This window comes from Pinus tabuliformis, chromosome X (genome assembly GCF_031772625.1).
Source record: "Pinus tabuliformis cultivar Carrire ecotype Pingquan chromosome X, CPIR1, whole genome shotgun sequence".
NCBI lineage: Eukaryota > Viridiplantae > Streptophyta > Pinopsida > Pinales > Pinaceae > Pinus > Pinus tabuliformis.
In genome coordinates, this window is record NC_142308.1 from 623,332,476 (window position 1) to 623,353,273 (window position 20,798).

A 20,798-nucleotide genomic window follows, 5' to 3' on the forward strand; every position below is an offset into this window, starting at 1 on the left:
CCCTTCCTTTGACTCCTTTTGTGATTCCTTAATAAGAGAACAAGAAAAACTCTTACACCTTGGTCTTCTTAATCTTGGAAACTCTTCCTCGAAAGCGTTAGCCGCCCAGCAGCAACCAAATTCAAAGAATCCTAAGAAGTCTTATCCTCAAAGGAATGGTCCTAAACCAACTCAGCCTCAAGATGAAAGATCATTTCAGCAAAATGACAAGACCAATAAAAACAAATGGAAGAGGACTGACAGACATTGTAACTTTTGTAATCGAGATGGCCACTTAGAATCTAAATGCTTTAAGAAGATGGAAGCCTTGGAAGCCGCAATGAAGAAACATAACATCCATCTGGAGCCTACTTCAACTTCAACTTCCGGAACGGCACTTTCTGCATGTCATCGTCAATCATCTCAGTCTGGTTATGCATTAAATGTATCTTCTTCTTCTTCTCATTCTCATGAGTGGCTCATTGATTCTGGAGCCTCTTGTCACATGGCCAAAAACCAAGCCATGTTTTCTTCTTTAAATGATTGTAACACCAAAAATATATATGTTGGTGATGATAGATCTCTTAATGTTGTAGGGACTGGAACTGTTCATCTAGACAATGGTCAGTTCAATGATGTATTATGTGTTCCAAACTTATCCTGCAACCTTCTATCTGTCTATCAGATAACTCATTCAGGTGAAGGTAAAATTGTTGAATTTTCACCTCATGATGTTGTAATCAAGGATCTAAAAGATCCTAAACAGATTCTAGCTACTGGTCTTGCTGATGATTCCAAAAGGTTGTATAAGTTTCACAACTTTGGGTCATCCCATCTTCCCTCAGTGTTTGTTGCTCATAATGATGAAGTGAGCAAACTTTGGCATGAGCGGTTTGGTCACTTAAACTATCGCTCCCTTCAGCATCTATGTAAAGAAAATATGGTGACAGGTCTTCCTATGGTATCTTGCAAAGATGGTGTTTGTTCCGGATGTGTACTCGGAAAACATCATCGGGACAGTTTTGACAAACGTGCCTCTTGGCACGCCTCAGTCCCTTTACAGCTTGTGCACAGTGATTTATGTGGTCCTCTTCCTGTTGCTTCATTCTCTGGCTGCAAGTACTTCTTAACTTTCATTGATGATTTCTCTAGACGCACTTGGGTATACTTCTTAAAACTCAAGAGCGAAGTATTTAGCACTTTTTTGGCCTTCAAAGCATTTGTTGAAAAACAATCTGGACATCAAATTCTTAAGCTAAGAACTGATAATGGTGGAGAATATGTTAAAAACGCATTCATCAACTTTTGCACCGAAAATGGAATTCAAATGCAACATACTGTTCCATACACTCCACAACAAAATGGTGTAGCTGAAAGGAAAAATCGCACCTTAAAGGAAATGGCTAATTGTATGCTGCAATCTAAAGGACTCAGTCTTAGTTTTTGGGCCGAAGCAATTAATTGTGCAAATTATATAATCAATCGCACTCCTACTAAGGTTCTAGAGAATATCACTCCAGAAGAAGCTTGGAGTTCCATTAAACCAGATGTAAGTCACTTTCGTGTGTTTGGAAGTGAAGCATGGGCCCATATTCCAGATGAAAAGCATAAAGCTTTAGAACCTAAGAGTGAGAAATGTACTTTTGTTGGATATTCTGAAGATGTAAAAGGTTATAGACTTATTCCATTTAAGTCCAAAAATGTTATCATTAGAAGAGATGTAAAATTTGATGAAAATAAATCGGCCTGCGAGCCTAGTCCGGCGGATGTGCCACCTCTTCCTATCTCTTCTATCTTTGAAAACATTTCTTCTTCTGATGATGAAAGCGAGGATGATAATCCTCCCCCACCTTCTCAGGATCCTCAACTTCCAAGATGGGTCCGTGCTACTCGGGATGCAGCAGGTGATCTTGCCGGTGATCCTACAGATCAGCGACGTACACGTTCTCAGTTTGAAAGAGCCTCTTCTTTACTGGCTCAAGCTCCAGTAAATCATGATCCTGACACTTTTGCAGAAGCTTCAGGCCATCCACATTGGGAAGCAGCTATGAATGAAGAATATCATTCATTGATGACAAATGATACATGGGATCTTGTTCCTCTACCAAAGGGACGCAAACTTGTTAGATGCAAATGGGTTTACAGAACCAAGTATGGACCAGATGGGAAAGTTGATAAACATAAGGCTCGTCTAGTTGCTAAGGGATTTTCACAGGTTGAAGGCATTGACTACACTGAAACCTTCTCTCCAGTTGCCAAAATGAACTCTATCCGCCTTGTTCTTTCCCTTGCTGCCTCTTTAAAATGGGAAGTCCATCAAATGGATGTTAAATCTGCCTTCTTGCATGGGGACTTGCAGGAAGAAATCTATATGGAACAACCCATTGGCTTCATACAAACAGACTCCAGCCTCGTTTGTCGACTTAAGAAATCCCTTTATGGCCTCAAACAAGCTCCTCGGGCTTGGTATGCCAAAATGGATAGCTTTCTTTTAGAATCTGGCTTTTCTAGGTGTCATTCTGACAATACTGTCTACACCAAGAAAGTGGGCAACTCTCTTATCATCCTTGTTCTTTATGTTGATGATCTTATTCTTACTGGTAGTGATCCCAACCTTATAAACCATGTGAAGTCCAGCCTTAAAAAGAAATTTGAAATGACAGACTTAGGACACTTACACTATTTTCTCGGTCTTCAAGTCTTGCAATCCCAAGAAGGTATTTTCCTTTCCCAGTCCAAGTATGCTTGTGATATTCTTCGTCATTTTCACATGGAAGACTGTAAGCCAGCCCCTTCTCCCTTTCAGTCTGGAGTCAAACTTTCAGTCTCTTGTACTTCTCCTGAAGTTGATGCTACCTTATACCGTCAACTTGTCGGAAAACTCTTGTATTTAACCCATACTCGTCCTGATCTTTCCTTTGCTGTTGGCCTTGTTGCTCGTTTTATGCAAAACCCCCGTGAAAGTCATTGGAAAGCAGCTAAAAGAATACTTCGTTATGTTCGAGGTACAGTACAGTTTGGGATTCATTACAGTGCCAAAGCAGCTCCTCTGTTAGTTGGTTTCACTGATTCTGATTGGGCTGGTGACCTTGATGATCGGAAGTCTACTGCCGGTTATGTCTTCACTCTTGGTTCAGGACCTATTACATGGGCTTGTAAGAAACAGGCTGCCATTTCTCTTTCGTCAGCAGAAGCAGAGTATCGTGGTGCCGTGGAAGCTAGTAAGGAAGCCTTGTGGCTTCGTCAGATCCTATCAGAATTTGGCTTTGAGCAACAGCATCCAACCACACTTTGGTGTGATAATCAAAGTGCCATTCAGCTATGCAAAGATCCAGTCCAGCATCAGCGCAGCAAACACATTGAACTACACATGCACTTCATCAGAAAGCTCATTCATGACCATGTTCTTGAAGTGCAATATTGTCCAATGGATGATCAGGTTGCAGACATCTTCACAAAGGCTCTCACAGAGGCGAAGTTCACTAAACTTCGATATATGCTTGGAGTTCAAGAAGTTGTCACTAAGGGGGGATAGGCTCTAGTGCCTCCTTCCTTCTCCTATTGTGTCATATTTGTAAATCCTTCAATCCTATCCCAAGTTGTTCTTAAGGGGGGATGTTAGGATATTCCGACACATAGGATATAGTTAAGTTCAACTTGGTCTAGCATAGAGTTAGGTAAAGTGTGTTTCTTTACCGTTGTACATTTTGTAACTTACAATCCGACGGTCACGATATGTAGTGATCCGACGGTTCACTCTCACCTCGGTATTACCGACACTTGATCCGTGGCTTGACACCCGATTGGTCCATGAGTTCTATTTAAAGCGCATGGAGGGTCATTGTTCGAGTAATCCGTGCATGAGAGAAGCTTATGTAAATTTTCATTCTTTGATTAATAAATTGTCTGTACCCACGTTGGGACAGGCCGTGGACTGTTTCCCTCCTTGCACTCTGAGGGTTTTAACCACGTCAAAAATACTGGTGTATTGATTTGAGATCTGGTTGTGAGCGGTGTCCTTTTGGTATTCTTTCTGAGGAACTTACCCTGTAAATTCCTACAATTTCCTCCACAGAAAAAGATAAAATAAAACTTTCCATTCACATAAAGAGATGTTTGTACTCCTTTTGTTTTTATTTACCTTGCAATTACCATGGGTTGCTAAAACCATGAACTTATAAACCAACAATGGTTAAGATTAGCTTATATATTCTTCCTTTTCTTACATGTAGTTTTAAAGATATTTGGAAATATCCCCTTTTAATGTGGTCAAGGACCTAAAGGATAGGGAGAAACTCCAAAATATTTTATTGAATGGCTAAAAAGCCTACATGGCCAACAGTCGGATCAATCATCAGACTGCCTCTGATACCAAATGATACGAACAAAAGTTCATTATCACACAGAATATTTAGAATGCCAGGAATATGAGAATATCCATTATAGGATAAATAACATTTATATAAATGTTTAAGTGTACAAGTGATATGTGATTGAATACAATTATGGGGCCCGTATAAATATTAGACGGGAGTGCCCTCATTTTGTAAGGAGTCGTGTCATTTTGAGACATGCACTTTCATAATTATTAATTATTATTATTTATATTGTTTATTATTTATATTCGAACAAAAGTTCATTATCACACAGAATATTTAGAATGTCAGGAATATGAGAATATCCATTATAGGATAAATAATATTTATATAAATGTTTAAGTGTACAAGTGATATGTGATTGAATACAATGATGGGGCCCGTATAAATATTAGACGGGAGTGCCCTTTTGTTTTTGTAAGGAGTCATGTCTTTTTGAGACATGCACTTTCATAATTATTAATTATTATTATTTATATTATTCCATATTCATGTTCAAAACAGTATAAAGTCCACGTGTTGGACTGAACTATCAAGGACATATGTATGGAGTCCATTTAATATGAGTGGGATCTTACTCCCCTTAATTAATAAATGTAGAAGTCCGGTGTGAGTATTTACTATTAGAACACAGTTTTTTGAACATCTATTTTTAACAAGTGCAGAGGGCACCTGAAGAATGTAACTATCCATTCATCTATGAGTAAAAATTACACTTTCTCTGGGGGATGAAAATTCAACTGAGTATCAATCTTTTTATCATTGTTTTCTTCTCTGTTATAGTTTTTGGAAATTCTGTTCTTCCTAATTTTCTAAATATGTATAAAGTCCAGGTGTTGGACTGAACTATCAAGAACATATGTATGGAGTCCATTTAATATTAGTGGGATTTTACTCCCTTTAATGAATAAATGTAGAAGTCAGGTCTGAGTATTAGAACACACAGTTTTTTGAAAACAGTCTTTTAACAAGTGCCAAGGGCACCTGAAGAATGTATCTATCCATTCATCTATGAGTAGAAGTTACACATTCATTCTCTGAGGGATGAAAAGAAATTTGGCAGTGCAAGAGCAGCTCCTAGAACTAAGTTAGCATAAAAAATAGTTAATACCATGCCTGAAACTACTAAAATACCACTGAAATAGCAGTAAAGAGGAGAAAGTCAATACCGAAGTTAGTTTGGTATACTCTGATGCGGATAGTGGTTCAACCGATGACTTCTCCAATAAATAAAGCTGAAAACAATCATTATAAATCACAATTTGCATGTCAGAATGAGATTTGATGTAGAAAATTATTATCGAAAGGCCTAAATTGAATAAAATTCAAAGCAAATCATAGCTTTGCAATTTCAAGTCTAAGATTATTTCTGCAAGCTTGGAAGCATCTGCAGGATGCCCAAACAACTCTTAAAATGTCAGAATTCGAAGCTTAAAGAAACATTTAACACAACAGCTATCAACAATCCAAACTAGTTAGAAGAGAATCTCTTTTGCCAATGAAATGAATTCTAAGATTAATTGAAACGAAAAAGAAAAAATTCAAGACTAGAAGTAAAAAAATGCTATTTAAGTCATCCACACAGTATTGCAATGTTCCACCAAGTTTTCGGGGCAGGGAAGCGCAGGAGCGGGGATATGCACAAGGGGGGCATATATAAGCAACCCCAAAATTTAGGGAAATTTAAGAGAAACAGGAGGGGACATCAGAGTCATAAAAATTATAAATTATTAAAAATTTAATATTAAAATATTAAAAAATAAAAACTCAACAATATGTCAAAAACTAAATAGTAAATTTTAATATTAGACTATTATCATTTATGAATTATCATTTGACATTTCTGCAATGTAAATCTAAATTGAATCCATCATTTGACATTATGCAATATTCATCTGAATTCTTCATTTGGCATGATGCAAGGTACATTTAAATTAAATTCATCTTTTGACAACTGAAATTATGCAATGCATATCAAAAACAATGAAAAGTAAATTCATCACATGACAATGACAATGACATTATGTTGAACAGTTGAAGTCTAAAATAGCCATAGAGTACTAAACTAAAAGTAAACATAGAAAGTAGTGAAATACTATTAAATTTCTCAAAAAGCACAAAATAATATTAATAAATACTAAGAGTCAAGGACTCAAATCATCAGTATCTAGAGTCGAGAGTTCAAAACTAGAATAATGAAAAGCAGCTAAAAGAAATGAACATCATAATCAAATAACTAATAAGCATCAAGGAGTGTGTTGATGCTCCAATGGCTGGTCATGGCTGGTCCTCTTTACTCCATTAGCGGGCCCATGGGCTACTAGAGGGGTTTTATGGGGTTTTGAGGAGTTTCTATGCATCTGATGGCATTTGCTTGGCATATTTCATCATCCGCACAGCTTGCCTTTTAATTCGTTGCATTCTGACAACTTTCGGAAAATGGGGTTACTTTTTCGCCTAACTCAATTAACTACTCTTAAGGTGGCATTCCGGAAGGAATACTTGACAGAGCACCTTAGTGTAATAGCTCATTGAAATCGGAACGAGAAGATCTATAGGATGAGATGGTGCTAAGTGACTTTCAGTGGCATGAGGAAGGATCGTGGCCGATTTACCATTTTCCCGAATTAAAAAGGTACTTTAACTAAAATTAAAGGGGGGGGAATATTAAGTGTTAAAATAATAATAAAACAGGGCTTCTAGAGAGGTTTGTCAGATCTATAAAACAGGAGGAGGAGACTATTTGAGCACATCTTCGAGTTGAGCTTCTTTCTTATGGAGAGGTTTGGAGAACTAGGAGTTCCCAACTTCAGCAGTAGCCCCGAAACGGAAACCCTCGGGTGATTCAGTGAGAGTGGGCAAGTACCCATCTCTCCCATTGGTGAATTCATCCAAGATTCACAAGAGAGCTTAGCAATTGCAGTTCAGTTCATTTTTGGAGGGCCAGTGTGTTGAAGAATCAAGGGCACTTAGGTGGAGTGTGATTCTTTGTTACTTGATAACAATTTGTGGAGTCTTTTACTTTTTCTTGTTAGCTTAATCTTCTTCTTATTAATATTAATGCAAGTGTTTGTACTTCATCAAACTGCTACCAAAAACATAAGAACAAGAACACAAGATGTTGGCTCTTTGCTAAGGCCAAAACCTCTCTTCTCTTGAGAGGAAAACCCTTTAGTAATTTTATCTTATTGAAGCTTCTTATTGATCAATGCCAAACCCTAGACCCTTGACAACAATATCCTCCAAGCACAAGTCAAGCCCTTTCAAGATTACTTCTTCTTGCAGCACTTTGTCCTCCTTCTAGCATTTTGTCTTTCTTCCTTCGGCACTTCTTCCAGCAATTGTAGAGACCTTATATTGTACACTCTAGAATGTTTCTTGACCTTTTCTTCCTTTGCTTGTGATGGAGCCTTTCTAACTTAGGGAGATGACCTTGTTGTCTTCCAATCGAGTCTTCTTCTCCTTCACAAATATTGCATACTTGGAGCAACAGTAATGCAGCCCTAGTTCCACACACGTGTGAGGGAATCTCCTCACATAAAATATGTCAAACTTCTCCTTCTCCCTTCTCTTGTGTAGCCTTCTTTCACGCTTGAGTGAGATGCCTTCTAGGCCTAGTTTCAACCCTTATCAATGAGATATGGTTGACTATAGGCTACTGTTGTTATAGCCACAGAGACAACTCTTCGTTCTTCGCACATGTGGTTGTAACTGGCCCTTCAACACTTTGGTTTGCTTCCTTCTTTCTTCGCTGCATTGGAGACCCTTTTCTTGTCTTCTTCTTACCCCTTACTTGGCTTCCTACCTTCACTAATTTCAGAGATGATAGCTTGACGTTGAGAGGGAGTGGACAACCTCTATATATAGAGGATTGTCCCTCCTTTAGGCCGACGACCAACATGTTTTCCTTAGGCCAACTTGATATATATAGCTCGGATTGTTGCTTTGGAGGTGTCTTTGCTTTGGAGGAGGCTTGTTGACTTTGCTTGGAGGTATTCTCTTGACTCTAATATATAAACATACAAGGTGTAACATGCACTTAAGGTCTTAACCTTTTCTTTTGACTATTTGACTCACCTATATCACTTTAACTTGTGCTAGACCACTTTTACTAGCTGCAGCTAGTAAAAGTTGCAGCTAGATCTAGTTTTGACACGTCGTGTTGAAACATGTTTCTTGATCAAACCAAAACAAATCAGGAAAAACGAAGACATGGGTTTTTTCCGGAATAGAATAAATTACATAACCCAAAAATTGTTTCATCGGATTCTTAACGGTTTGAGAGGAAATCACGGTTCTTCGGGACCCTTTCATTCATGCTCAGCTTACGCTTTCTTGCAACAAAGTGATCGCCAACCAGCTACGCGAGAAAAGGCATTGTCACTTTGACGGTGATTGAAGGGCCATTGCTAAAGGGTGTTGAGATCAAAGGCAATGGAGCTTAGCCAGAAGCTCGAAGAGCTTACGCCACATAATAAATGTTCAATATCATGGTGCCTTTAGAACTATGAGTATTGAAAACAAGAATTGCAGTGTTGCGCATTTGATCTCAGAATCAAGCACCATTGCTCAGTGCCTATTATCTCCCGATCTCTTGTTATGAGGCATAGAGCGTTTTCAAAGCTATCACGTCTGAATACTATTTTCTAAATAAGGGATTAGATATTTGGTTGGATTTTGTACGTAGGACAACCTCGTAAAACCCTATGGCTTCATACCTGTTGAATTAGATGGACTGAAAAATTTATATCATACGGAAAGAAATGGCCAAATCCTTCATAAGAATAAATGGTCAACCCTAACGTGCCAAAATAGCAATCTGAAGTTGAGCGATTTGAGCAATTTTGCATGCAGATTGAGCAATTTGAGTGATTTCAGCAGCAGATTTTGTGACCTCAGTTTACTTGAAATGTGAAAGATATTTCAGAACCTCAGTTTGCTTGAAATGTGGGATTTGAGAAATGGTTGCCAGTAAATATTTTGTAAACGATTTGATTTTATTATGTTTTTATTTATTTTTAGTTGTTTTTTAATAACCAAACAAAATAAATTTTAGATTCAAATTTTAGTATTTTTAATATAAAAATAAATCATTAAAATACAAAACAATTTTTTTGTGACTTTTATAACGATACAATACAAAGATTTAGTTAAAATATATATATATATATATATATATATATATATATATCAAAGCAATTAAAAAAAATCAAACAATTAAAAAAAATCAAAATAACTTAAAAATATTAAAAAATCAAAACCATAAGAAAAAAATAAATAAAATCACAACAATTAAGAAAAAAATTTAAAAACAAAACAACTAGAAAAAAAATTCAAAACAATTAAAAAAAACATTTGGAGGATTATGCTTAGAGTTGGCATTAAAATCTATGCTTTCATCATGGTTGTATGCATTTATGAGACAAACTAATCTGCAGCATATGCTCTTTGTCATGCACATTCGAGGAGACATCTGACACAAAGAGGGAGATGAGTTAATTTTCATGGTTATTTTTATCAAAAATGGACTGTTATCAACATCAGGAATTGGACTAAAATTACACTTTTGATTATCCATAATCCGTTTCATTTGGCATTAATTTTTGCGTAGGAATCATCAAGGAATTGGCCATTCCTTGTTGAACACACTAATGTTTTTTTTATGCCAAATTTTTTTAGCAGGTTTCAGATGATCAACTGAACATTAAGGAGATTAAATTGTGACGACAATTGGTCTTCAAAAGACTAATTTCATGAGAAATCCTAAAGAACAAGTCCATGAACATAAATGAAATTTCTAGAAAATTACAAGTTCTTGAACTTCCAGTAATAGTTTAATGGTTTCAAATGTTGCATGACAGACAAGCAAATTCGAAGAATTGGGATTGTTCGTAAAGCTACAAGGATGGTGAAATACCTATCTAGACTTGAATTCGACGTGAAGATTTGCAATATTTGAAAGTTTACATGCCATAAATCATTTTTTTCCCAGCAAGAGTCATTATCCAACCCTACATAACACTTCATTACATTCCACATACACTTCATTACATTTCCTTCAATCCAAACCCACCAATAAAACCAACGAAGCTCATCTACAAACTTTTTGTCCCACTTTACATATTCATTGTCAGTTTCCTTTTACCTACACTTGCAAATAAAACCTTGCTTCCATACACCATTGAGTCCATAGTCCTTGAGTCTAAATATTTTTCTAAAAACACCTTGAAGCTTGCATGCCTTAAGGGCAAGCTATCATGCTGATAAACAAGGGACTACATCAATGTCCCTCGACAACAACAAATTCATCCATACTGAGAAAGATGTGTTCGGGGCATCTTGACTCTCATCCACATCAAAGATGGGAGCTCTCGTGTTGACTAGTGGCATCCATCAATGGCCACTAAGTTAACAATTTCTTGTTATGTTCGACACCGAAACATTTAATCACATGACAAGAATTGTGCCAACAAGCATTGAAGACTTGAAGACCAATCATTTTGTACCAAAGGAAGCAGATTTACTTCCATTACTTTTCAGTTTTTAATAAAAATGACTTGAGGACAAGTCAATCAATAAGGCTGGGGGGGAAGTGTAAATTCTAAATTATGTATACCTTCCAAGCCTTATACAATTTCAGCCGCATTCAGCAGCAGATTCCGAACATTCAATAGAAGATCCAGCAGAAGATCAGGGCCTCCCACATCGCATTTGTCATGTCCTTTTCGACAATATGTGGTACTACATGGTCCTTGACCCCGTCAAGGATGATGCTCTTGGCCCTAGCCATTGCCTCCTCGTACTTATTGTTCTCAGCTGGGTCAACTGGGATCGCTATCGTTTTCAAGGTGAAGTCCTTGAGATGATTCCTGTCTAGAACAGACAAGATCCTGGCCTTCCAGACTACGAAGTTTGAGGCTCCGTCCAGTCTGTCCTGAACTCTCATCTCGCTGCTCCTCTTTCGACTCTTTCGAGTCTCTCTACTTCCCTCTTGGAAGTTCTCGGTGTGACTCCCTCTGAGCCTCGATTTCCTACCTGGAAACCCCTCTGCCAATGTCGAGATGCCCCCACTCCGATCGTTAGTGCAACTGCACCACTGATCCGAATTTCTGTGCTAGAAATCCTCGGTAGCAACTCCCTCCTCCTTGATCTTGCCCTATTAGGTATTGTTCTGACCACGGTACCCCACCAGCTTCACACTGCAATTTCTCCACAGCCTCCTATGCCCCAGCACACTGAAGGTTAGAGCCTCTAGACTCTGCACAATCCCAGCACCAGCAAAATTGCACCTGCTAACCACGGGTGTCAATCCTTCCTAAATGAGAAAGATGACTGGGCACTGCGTAGGTCATGTCTACTCCTTTCTGCCACTGCGCTGATCCTTCTCCCAGCTCAAACTTGATGACACAGGCACTACGTCACCCCTTCCTTGCTACTTTTCCGTTAGGAACAGCTTCTGTCACTCGGGACAGCTGTTTATGTCGTTGATGCCTTCAATTGTCCTGTGATCTACAACCACGCTCTGATACAATGTTGGAATTTCTAAGTCTATCTATTAGAAATCCTTCATGTACTTTCTGATTTATTTCTTCCTACTTGTTCTGTTAATTAACAAGTTATTTACCATGTATATACTAAAAATAAATACAAGTACATGCTCAACACATACAGATCATCAACTGAAGAAAAAACAAGCACACAAGTGACACCGTTATTTTTGGACTAATGTCCCTGGAAAAACCCAATGCAGGAAAACCGGTGCAGTTATCTAAGGGTTTTATTATTAAGCAATTTCATAATACAATCTAGGTGCCAGAAATGGCTCACCCAACAGAGAATGCTCTCGGCAGTAATACCTCTCAGTCGGAGACAGATATTCTAGCTAAAAACCCCAAATGTACAATCCCACAGCTCTTAGCTCCAATCTGCCCCACGAAATCTCCCAACGTCGGTCTCTACGATCTGTGTCAGCGTCTCTGGCCCAGCATCAACCCAGCATCACCCCAACTAGCCCTATGTCAGCCTCTGGAGGCTCTGCGTCAGCCTCTTGAGCCTCTGTGTCACCCACGCTGGCTCTCTTTGGCACTGCGCAGCTCCTAGATGCCTCTGTGTGGCCTCTGGCTGCTTCTGCGTGGCCTCTAGCTGGCTCTGCGTCAACCCTCTCCCAGCTTCTACGTTGATGCTCTCGGTACCCTCTCTACCTCTCTGCTTCTATATTCACTGCCCCTCAGCTGCAACTCAGATCACTTCACTCAATTTCCTCAACAAACCCTACCCCAGAAAATCAAATTCTTGATCTCTCTTGGTGTGTTCTCCAACTGACCCTCAAGCCTCCTCTTATACTTTTCTCGTCAGTCCTTCAACGGTCGAGATTAAATCTCTAATCAATGGCTAAGATTAGATTTGGCTTGATCCAAGACTTTTGGACCATTCTAACCCAGTTTTATATTAATTCACATTAACATTTTATTTTTCCTAAGTTTAGACTTAGGAACTCCATTAAAAATATTAATTATTTTAATATCTCCCAAACTGGTTAGATTCTGCCCAAACGATTTATGGGTATTGGAGATCTCATGTGTTTTAGCCTCTAAAGCACATCCGATGCTACCCCAAATCAACACTTGATGTGCCACCTTAGCTCCGAGACCATGTTGAAGAATCTAGGGCAATTAGGTGGAATGTGATTCTTTGTTACTTGATAACAATTTGTGGAGTCTTTTTACTTTTTCTTTTTAGCTTAATCTTCTTCTTATTATTATTAATGCATGTTTGTGCACTTCATCAAACTGCTACCAAAAACATAAGAACAAGAACACAAGATGTTGGCTCTCTACCAGGGCCAAAACCTCTCTTCTCTTGAGAGGAAAACCCTTTAGTAAATTTCTCTTATTGAAGCTTCTTATTGATCAATGCCAAACCCTAGACCCTTAATAAGAATATCCTCCAAGCATAAATAAAGCCCTTTCAAGATTACTTCTCCTTGCAGCACTTCACCCTCCTTCTTCCAGCACTGTCTTTCTTCCTTCGGCACTTCTTCCGGCAACTATAGAGACCTTCTACTGTACACTCTAGAATGTTACTTGACCTTTTCTTCCTTTGCTTGTGATGGAGCCTTTCTACCTTAGGTAGATGACCTTGTTATCTTCCAACCAAGTCTTCTTCTCTTTCACAAATACTACATACTTGGAGCAGCAGTAATGCAACCCTAGTTCCTCGCACGTGTGAGGGAATCTCCTTACAAAAACTATGTCAAACTTCTCCTTCTCCCTTTGCTTGTGTAGCCTTCTTTCACGCTTGAGTGAGAAGCCTTGTAGACCTAGTTTCAACCCTAATCAATGAGATATGGTTGACTGTAGGTTACTGCTGTTATAGACGCAAAGACAGCTCTTCCTTCTTCGCACGTGTGGTTGTAACTAGCCCTTCCGAACATTCAACAGAACATTCTGCAGAGATGATAGCTTGACATTGAGAGGGAGTGGGCAATGTCTATATATACAGGATTGTCCCTCCTTTAGGCCAACTTGAGGCCGACATGTTGTCCTTAGGCCGCCTTGATATATATAGCTCGGATTGCTGCTTTTGAGGTGTCTTTGCTTTAGAGGAGGCTTGTTGACTTTGCTTGGAGGTATTCTCTTGACTCCAATACATAAACTGTTGAAGTTTCTAAGTTTACTTAGTTAGAAACCCTCCATGCACATTTACTTAGTTATTTACAATGTAAATATTGAAAATATACAATAGTGCATGCTCAACATATTACAGATCAGCAACTAAAAGAAATAGAAACAAACACACCATATGACACCATTATTTTTGGACTAATGTCCATGGAAAAACCCAATGTGGGAAAACCGGTGTAGCTATCTGAAGGTCTTCTTATTAAGCAATATCAAAGTACAATCTGGGTGCCGAAACTGGCCTACCCAACAGAGAATTTCCTTGGCAGTAATACCTCTCAGTTTATGACAAATCTCCTGGCTGAAACCCTGGATAATCCTTCTGGTAGATACTCAACACAAATCTGCCCCAAAAACCCCAAAGTCAGCCTCTCTCTGGACCAATGTTTTTAAAACCGGAACCGGTGACCGGACTGGTCCACCTAATGAACCGGTTTACCGACCGGAAGGTCTAACCGGGAATGGTTTGGTCTAAACAAACCGGTTTTAGAAAAATACATTAAATAATTAATTTTTAATGAAACAAAACTCTTTTTAAGATTTAAAACCATGATTCCAAGCCAATAGAGACAAAATATGCAAAGTTTGCTCATTTATATACCATGCAAAGGTGAATATATCAAAATGGCACAGAGTGCAATACATATCATTGACAAAATAGCAAAATACATAAGCAATGAGGCTCTAAATGGCCTATAAAGTCAAAAAACAATGTTGCAAGCTATGAGGCCATTGGCCTACTACAGGTCTACAGTGTACACATGATCAATCATCAAGTTCATCACCACTACTAGCCATAGGATCATCATCAGGAGCTACATAGACATCATCCAGTTCAGAGTCTGAGGATGCCTCAGCCTGATCTGAAACCTCAGTAGCAATGCCACCAATAACAATAGAAGTGGACCTAATGGAAGCACGAGTTTGCCGCCCTGCACGACTAGTGCCTTCCATTAGTTCTTTGCCTTTCCTTGATGCCGCTACAGATCCTGGTTCTAATGCCGCCACAAAATTTGCTTCATCCCCCCCTAAAGCCATGTTGATATCAAAATCAACCTCAAACACAGGATCTTTAGTCTCCTCCACCCATTCTGATGTTGGATCAATATCATCCAACACAATGGGATCTAGATCAGGTGCTTTGTTCATCATTTCGTTCCTCCTCAGTCGAAGGTTGTACTGCACGAAAACAAGATCATTTAACCGTTTTTGTTCCAAACGGTTTCTATTCTTCGTGTGTATGCGCTCAAAAACAGACCAATTGCGCTCACAACCTGAAGCACTGCAAGTTTGACTGAGGACTCTAATTGCAAACCTTTGCAATTGAGGACACTAGCCACCAAATGACTCCCACCAATGTGCTACAAAGAAAAAGACATTAATTAGTAACTTAGTTTATAATTTGAATTGTAAAGAGCGTAAATAGTTTTAACTTGAAAAGAAAAACAAATTGGAAATTGGAATTGCTTACCTAGTTGATCCACATCTCTTGCCATCTTTGCCAAGTTTTTGCCAAAGGTACCACCTACCATAGTGAAAACAATAAGTTGTCTATGTATTTCCAACTAGTCTGCATGGGTAGGGACCATGCGCTCCAAGCAATCAATCATTCCAGCTCTGACCTCCCCATCATGCAGATCTCCTAGCCGATTTTTATAATGATACTTTGGGTTCAAAAAATACCCGGTTGCATGTATAGGACGATGGAGTTGATTGTTCCATCTGTTATCAATGATCTCCCATATACGGCCATATTTAGCTAACCTGTCCTTGTAAGTTGCCCATATCTGCTCCTTTGTCTGATCCATAGCCTCATAAATGTAGCCCATGGCCAATTTTTCCCCATCCACCATCCTTAGCACCTTAACGAGGGGCTCGATAATTTTCACAAGCTCTACAGACCTTTCCCAAAAATGATTGTCAAACACTTTCTTTTTGGTGTCTTTCCATCTTGTCTACGAGCCCACCGAGATTCAGACCATTATTCAGAAGAAAACATTTTCTGCAAGTTTTTATGTTGACCATTGAGAAATTGCAACGTGAGGAAGTGAGTTGCAAATCTCGTAATTGCAGGCCTAACAAGCTCTTTGCCCCTAGTGTTTTTCCTCATTAGGCTCAATACTCATGAGTGGTTGTAAATGTATTTTGTAATGCACTTGGTGTTGGCATTATGGCTAAAGTGTTGTCCTTGATGGCAACCCATTCAGGTGATAGATCACAGTACTTCAAGTCAGCAGCAGAGATTGATGATCAGCTATCAAATATTGAAGAAAATAAGGGGTACACAGGTACACCTTACAGAAGGTGCGTACACGCAGGCCGGTGTTACATAAAGTGCATACATACCCACAGTTATCCCGTTCAGGAGGTGCGTACCCCCAGTGCACTCACTTCAAGGCAGAGAAAAGCACACGTGGGGTTTCTTATGTTTAACCCTTGGTATTTAGCCGACGGTATTGTGTTATTATGGTTTTGGCCCGTGGTATTGATCCATGATTTGAGGAAGAGCTTGCCTATATAAAGCAAAGGAGATCATTTGGCTTGAGTATGCTTTTGGGTTGAACATCTTATGAGAGCTAGATCTGAAATATTATGATCTCTTGGGAGTAATGTCTAGATCTAAATAAGGTGAATCTACTGATGGATTGAGATCTCTTCGGCGCATGATCAGATCTGTAGATCTAACTGTCTGGGTTATTCTTGAAGTCTTGAAATTATCTATACCCAAAGGTACGCAGGTACAGTGAAAGAAAAGTGCGAAGATACGCAGGGACAGAAGTGTTGCAGGTGCGCAGATACGCAGGACCAGAAGCGCTGCAGCTGCGGAGGTGCGCAGGCAGTTCATTGGACACAGAGCGTAGGTACGCAGGAAGTCTTTGAGGCACAGTGCGTGGGTACGCAGGTGCACAGTTGGGGACAGTGCGTACTGTACGCAGGCATTACATGGGTGAAGCTGCGTACTTCTCTTGAAATATATTTAGCTGTCCATGTTTATCATTGTTGTGTTCTGGTTTTGAAGTGATGTCTGGTTTCTGATATTATGAGAGTATTCTGAGAAGTGATAGAGTATGTTTCAGTTTTGATAGATGAATGGATCGGGTTCATAATGACTTACCTTCATGTGATCTGATGGACTAGATCTGGTTGATGACTCACTTGTATATGTATGGATCTAGTGCTTGGGTGATTCAGAAGCTTGTTTATGTTGTTGTTGGGTCCAGTATGAAAATTGGATGAAATGTGGCCTTTCAGATTATGTGTTGTGCTTCAGTGTATCCAGTATGAAAATTGATGAAACGTGGTACCTGGAGGAGAGAAGAGTGTAGGCCGGCGCCTACGTACTAGTATCTAAGCTAGTATAAGAGCTAAGGGAAATCTTTGGAGCATTGTAGCAGGTAGCAGCCTGCGTACTAGTAAATGGATCAGCTAGTACAAGAGCAAAGGGGGTTGTAGCTCCCGTACTGGTATAAGACTGCACCAGTACAAATATTGTAAAAGGATTTTCTTATTAAGAAGAAGATTGAGATGACTTGCAGCAGGTGGTTTTCTCCCGCATTGGGTTTCCACCTTATATCATGGTGTTCATGTGTGTGCCTTATGTGTGATGATCTATTCTATGTTACTGCATCTGTTAACTGATAATATGGTTGACAATGTTCTAATGCACTCATTGAAGATCAATTAACATAATCATAAGAAGTTGTGAAAGTAGCATATATGAATCTGATTATGGAAATGAAAAAGTTTTATTAATGTGATAATACTGATTCACCCCCCCTCTCAGTATTATTTCCAACACTTGGCATGCTCTACAGTGTTTTTTACCCACTCCACTTTTCCTATGTCCTCAAGCATGAGGTCTATGCAAAGTGCAGCACATGGAGTCCAAAATATGGTCTTATATTTGGACTCAAGCATCTTTCCAGCAAGAACATAGTTTGAGGCATTATTGGTGATGACCTGCACAACATTCTACTCCCCAACTTCCTGAATAATGTCATCCAAAAGCTCAAATAGAAGGGTTGCATCCTTCACCTTATCAGATGCATCAACTGATCTCAAAAACATGGTTCCTTGATGGAAAGAAACAAGGAAATTAATGATAGTGCAGTTCTTTCCATTGGTTCGTCCATCTGACATGATGCAACAACCTGTATTGAGCCATGAATCCTTAAACTCAACCAAATACTCATCAATGGAAGATATCTCTTTTTGCAAAAGAGCTCCCCTCAAGTCATGCATACTAGGGCCTTTGAAGCCCTTTTCTACATCTATAACAGAGTCCCACATAGCTTGGTAATAAGGTGAGCGAGTAGCATTAAATGGGATATCTGAATCATACCACCATCTAGCAATGTATTGATGAGAAGTTTCTTTGCATTGTTTTTTCCAATGTTGATCCAAAGTGGGTTGACAACTTGGCTGGGAGGAAGTGGGATTAGAAGAGGCAATGTTGGCAGAAGATGAGAAAAAACTTTAGATGTTTGTTCTCTTTGTTCCTTTTGATGGTTTCCCACGAGAAGGATGAACATAGTGAAAGGGGTCATTGGTGGAAGGGATAGAAGTTGAGTCTTGAATCTCATAATCATCATACCCACTCTCTTTCATGGCTTCTAATAATTCTTTCTTCCTTGCAATGTCATCTTGGATGGCCTTCTCCCTAGCCTTATCTTCATAAAACTTTTCAAGCTTGGAAATGTATTCTGCCTTAATAGGACCTAACACTGCATTTGGTGCACCACATGGCGTCCCCACCTCCAATAGATTTATGGCATAATTTGCATATCATTTTTCCATCAATTACATCACAATGAGCCCATGCACTGTCCTTTCCTTTTGGAGCCATGTTTGCTTGAAATAATTACAATTTGCAAAGAAATCTGCCATTTAAAAAAAAATTGCAGCTAAGCAACATGGAAAACCAAAGCTAAATTTAGGAAAACAAATGCACAGGTAGGCTACAAAATTTGATAGCATAGAGCTAGAGCTTTGATAGCATAAATGATAGAAGTGAGAAGTTTATAAATTTATAACACATAAAAAAATTCAATGCATGGGCAGCGGTCAAATGAGGAATTTTCAAGTGAAAATCCTTACCTGGAAATTCAAACTAGCTTCTTTAGCCTCTTCTTGAAGATGCCAACTCCACTGACAGCTACAAACTATCTCCAAAATAGCTCCAACTCCAACTCCAAGATGACTACTCCAGCAAAAACTCAACACTCTCCAAGCTCCCAAGAAAACTCACAAACACTCATAAACACTCCAAATCAGATGTGTGAGATAAATGAGAGGGAGAGGGGCCTCTTAAAGGTTTGGAGAGGGTGTTTTTGGAGGTAAAGCACCCTTAATTTCCCTCCAAAACTCCTAAACTACCTTGGAAAAGCCACATTGTGGGTCCTCGATGGGCATGGCAGGTAACCGGTCGGTTTAAGACGGAACTGGTCGTTTTGCTACAAACTGGTCGGTCCTATCCTAAACTGGTCAGTTAGGACCGGTTAGGGCCAAATTCTCACCACAGCGCCTCCTTGACCGGGTTTTTCACCCGGTTCCAACCAGTGACCCTGCTGACCGGCCGGTTAGACCGGTAACCTGTCAGCCCCTCTCTACCTCACGCTGGCTCTGCATCAGCCCTGGGAGGCCCTGCGTCAACCCTTTAGCCCTTCACGTCAGCAATGCTAGCCTCTCTAAGGCTCTGTGCAGCTCCCGGTTGCCTCTGCATGGCCCTGCGTTATCCCTAGCTAGCTCTGCGTCACTCTTCCCGACTACTGCGCTGCTCTCCCAACACTATCTCTGCCTCTCTGTCTCTCTGTACTCAAATGCCCCTCAGCTGCATCTCCCGATCACTAATTCTATATCTCTTAGCAAACCCTGCTCTAGAGAATAGAATCACTGATCACACTGGTGTATTCTCCAAGTGACCATCAAGTCTCCTCTTATACTTTTCCTATTGACATCTCAACGACCGAGATTAAGTCCCTAATCAACGGCTAAGATTAGATCTAGCTTGATCCATGTCTTTTGGACCATTCTAATACAGATTCATATTAATACACATTAATATTTTATTTCCTCTAAGTTTAGACTTAGGGACTCCATTAAAAATATTAATTATTTTAATATCTCATGATCTGTTTAGAATTTGCCCAAACCCTTTTTGGGTATTGGAAATCTCATGTGCCCCAACCTCTCCACCAAATTTCATGGCTAAAGCACATCCAATGCTACCCCAAATCAACATAAACATACAAGGTGTAATATGCCCTTAAGGTCTTCAACCTTTTCTTTTGATTATTTGACTCACCTATAGCACTTTATCTTGTGCTAGACCTATTTCAATGAGCAAGAAACTCATTGACGTGTATTAGAAAAATAATATTTCTTTTTTTAATACATACAAATATCAAAAGTAAATTTATGAAGACCGAAACTAGTTACACTTCCTTCGACACAGTGCAGCATTGGAGCAAATTCTTGAGGCCAGCTTTTTCCATCTTAGCTATCTTTGTTGTATCAGCATGTAAACCACAGTTTATCTATTACAATAAAAGCTGGGATTATTCTAGTCTATTGTCTTATTGAATTTCGGTGCTCTATTTGTTATATTTTACATGGCAATCTTCTGTTAAATGAATGGAAATTTGTATGTGGAGAATTAACTCATTTTGAGATTTAGCCAAATATTCCGTTTGGGATATTACAGTGGTACCATAGCTAGTTTTCCTGATAGCTTGAGGGTTAATTGCAGATTGTTCACAAGTTT

General features: G+C 39.2%; 1 protein-coding gene across 2 annotated transcripts in view; it reads right to left on the minus strand.

Moving 5' to 3' along the window:
- The window catches only part of LOC149141552 (lipase class 3 family protein), a 425,063-nt gene that overhangs the window by 167,171 nt on the left and 237,094 nt on the right, over positions 1-20,798 (minus strand). For both annotated transcript variants that reach the window (XM_089447700.1, XM_089447699.1), the window contains exon 8: positions 5,525-5,590. In XM_089447700.1, coding sequence (XP_089303826.1) covers positions 5,525-5,590 — 66 coding nt within the window. The remainder of the gene's footprint in view (positions 1-5,524; positions 5,591-20,798) is intronic.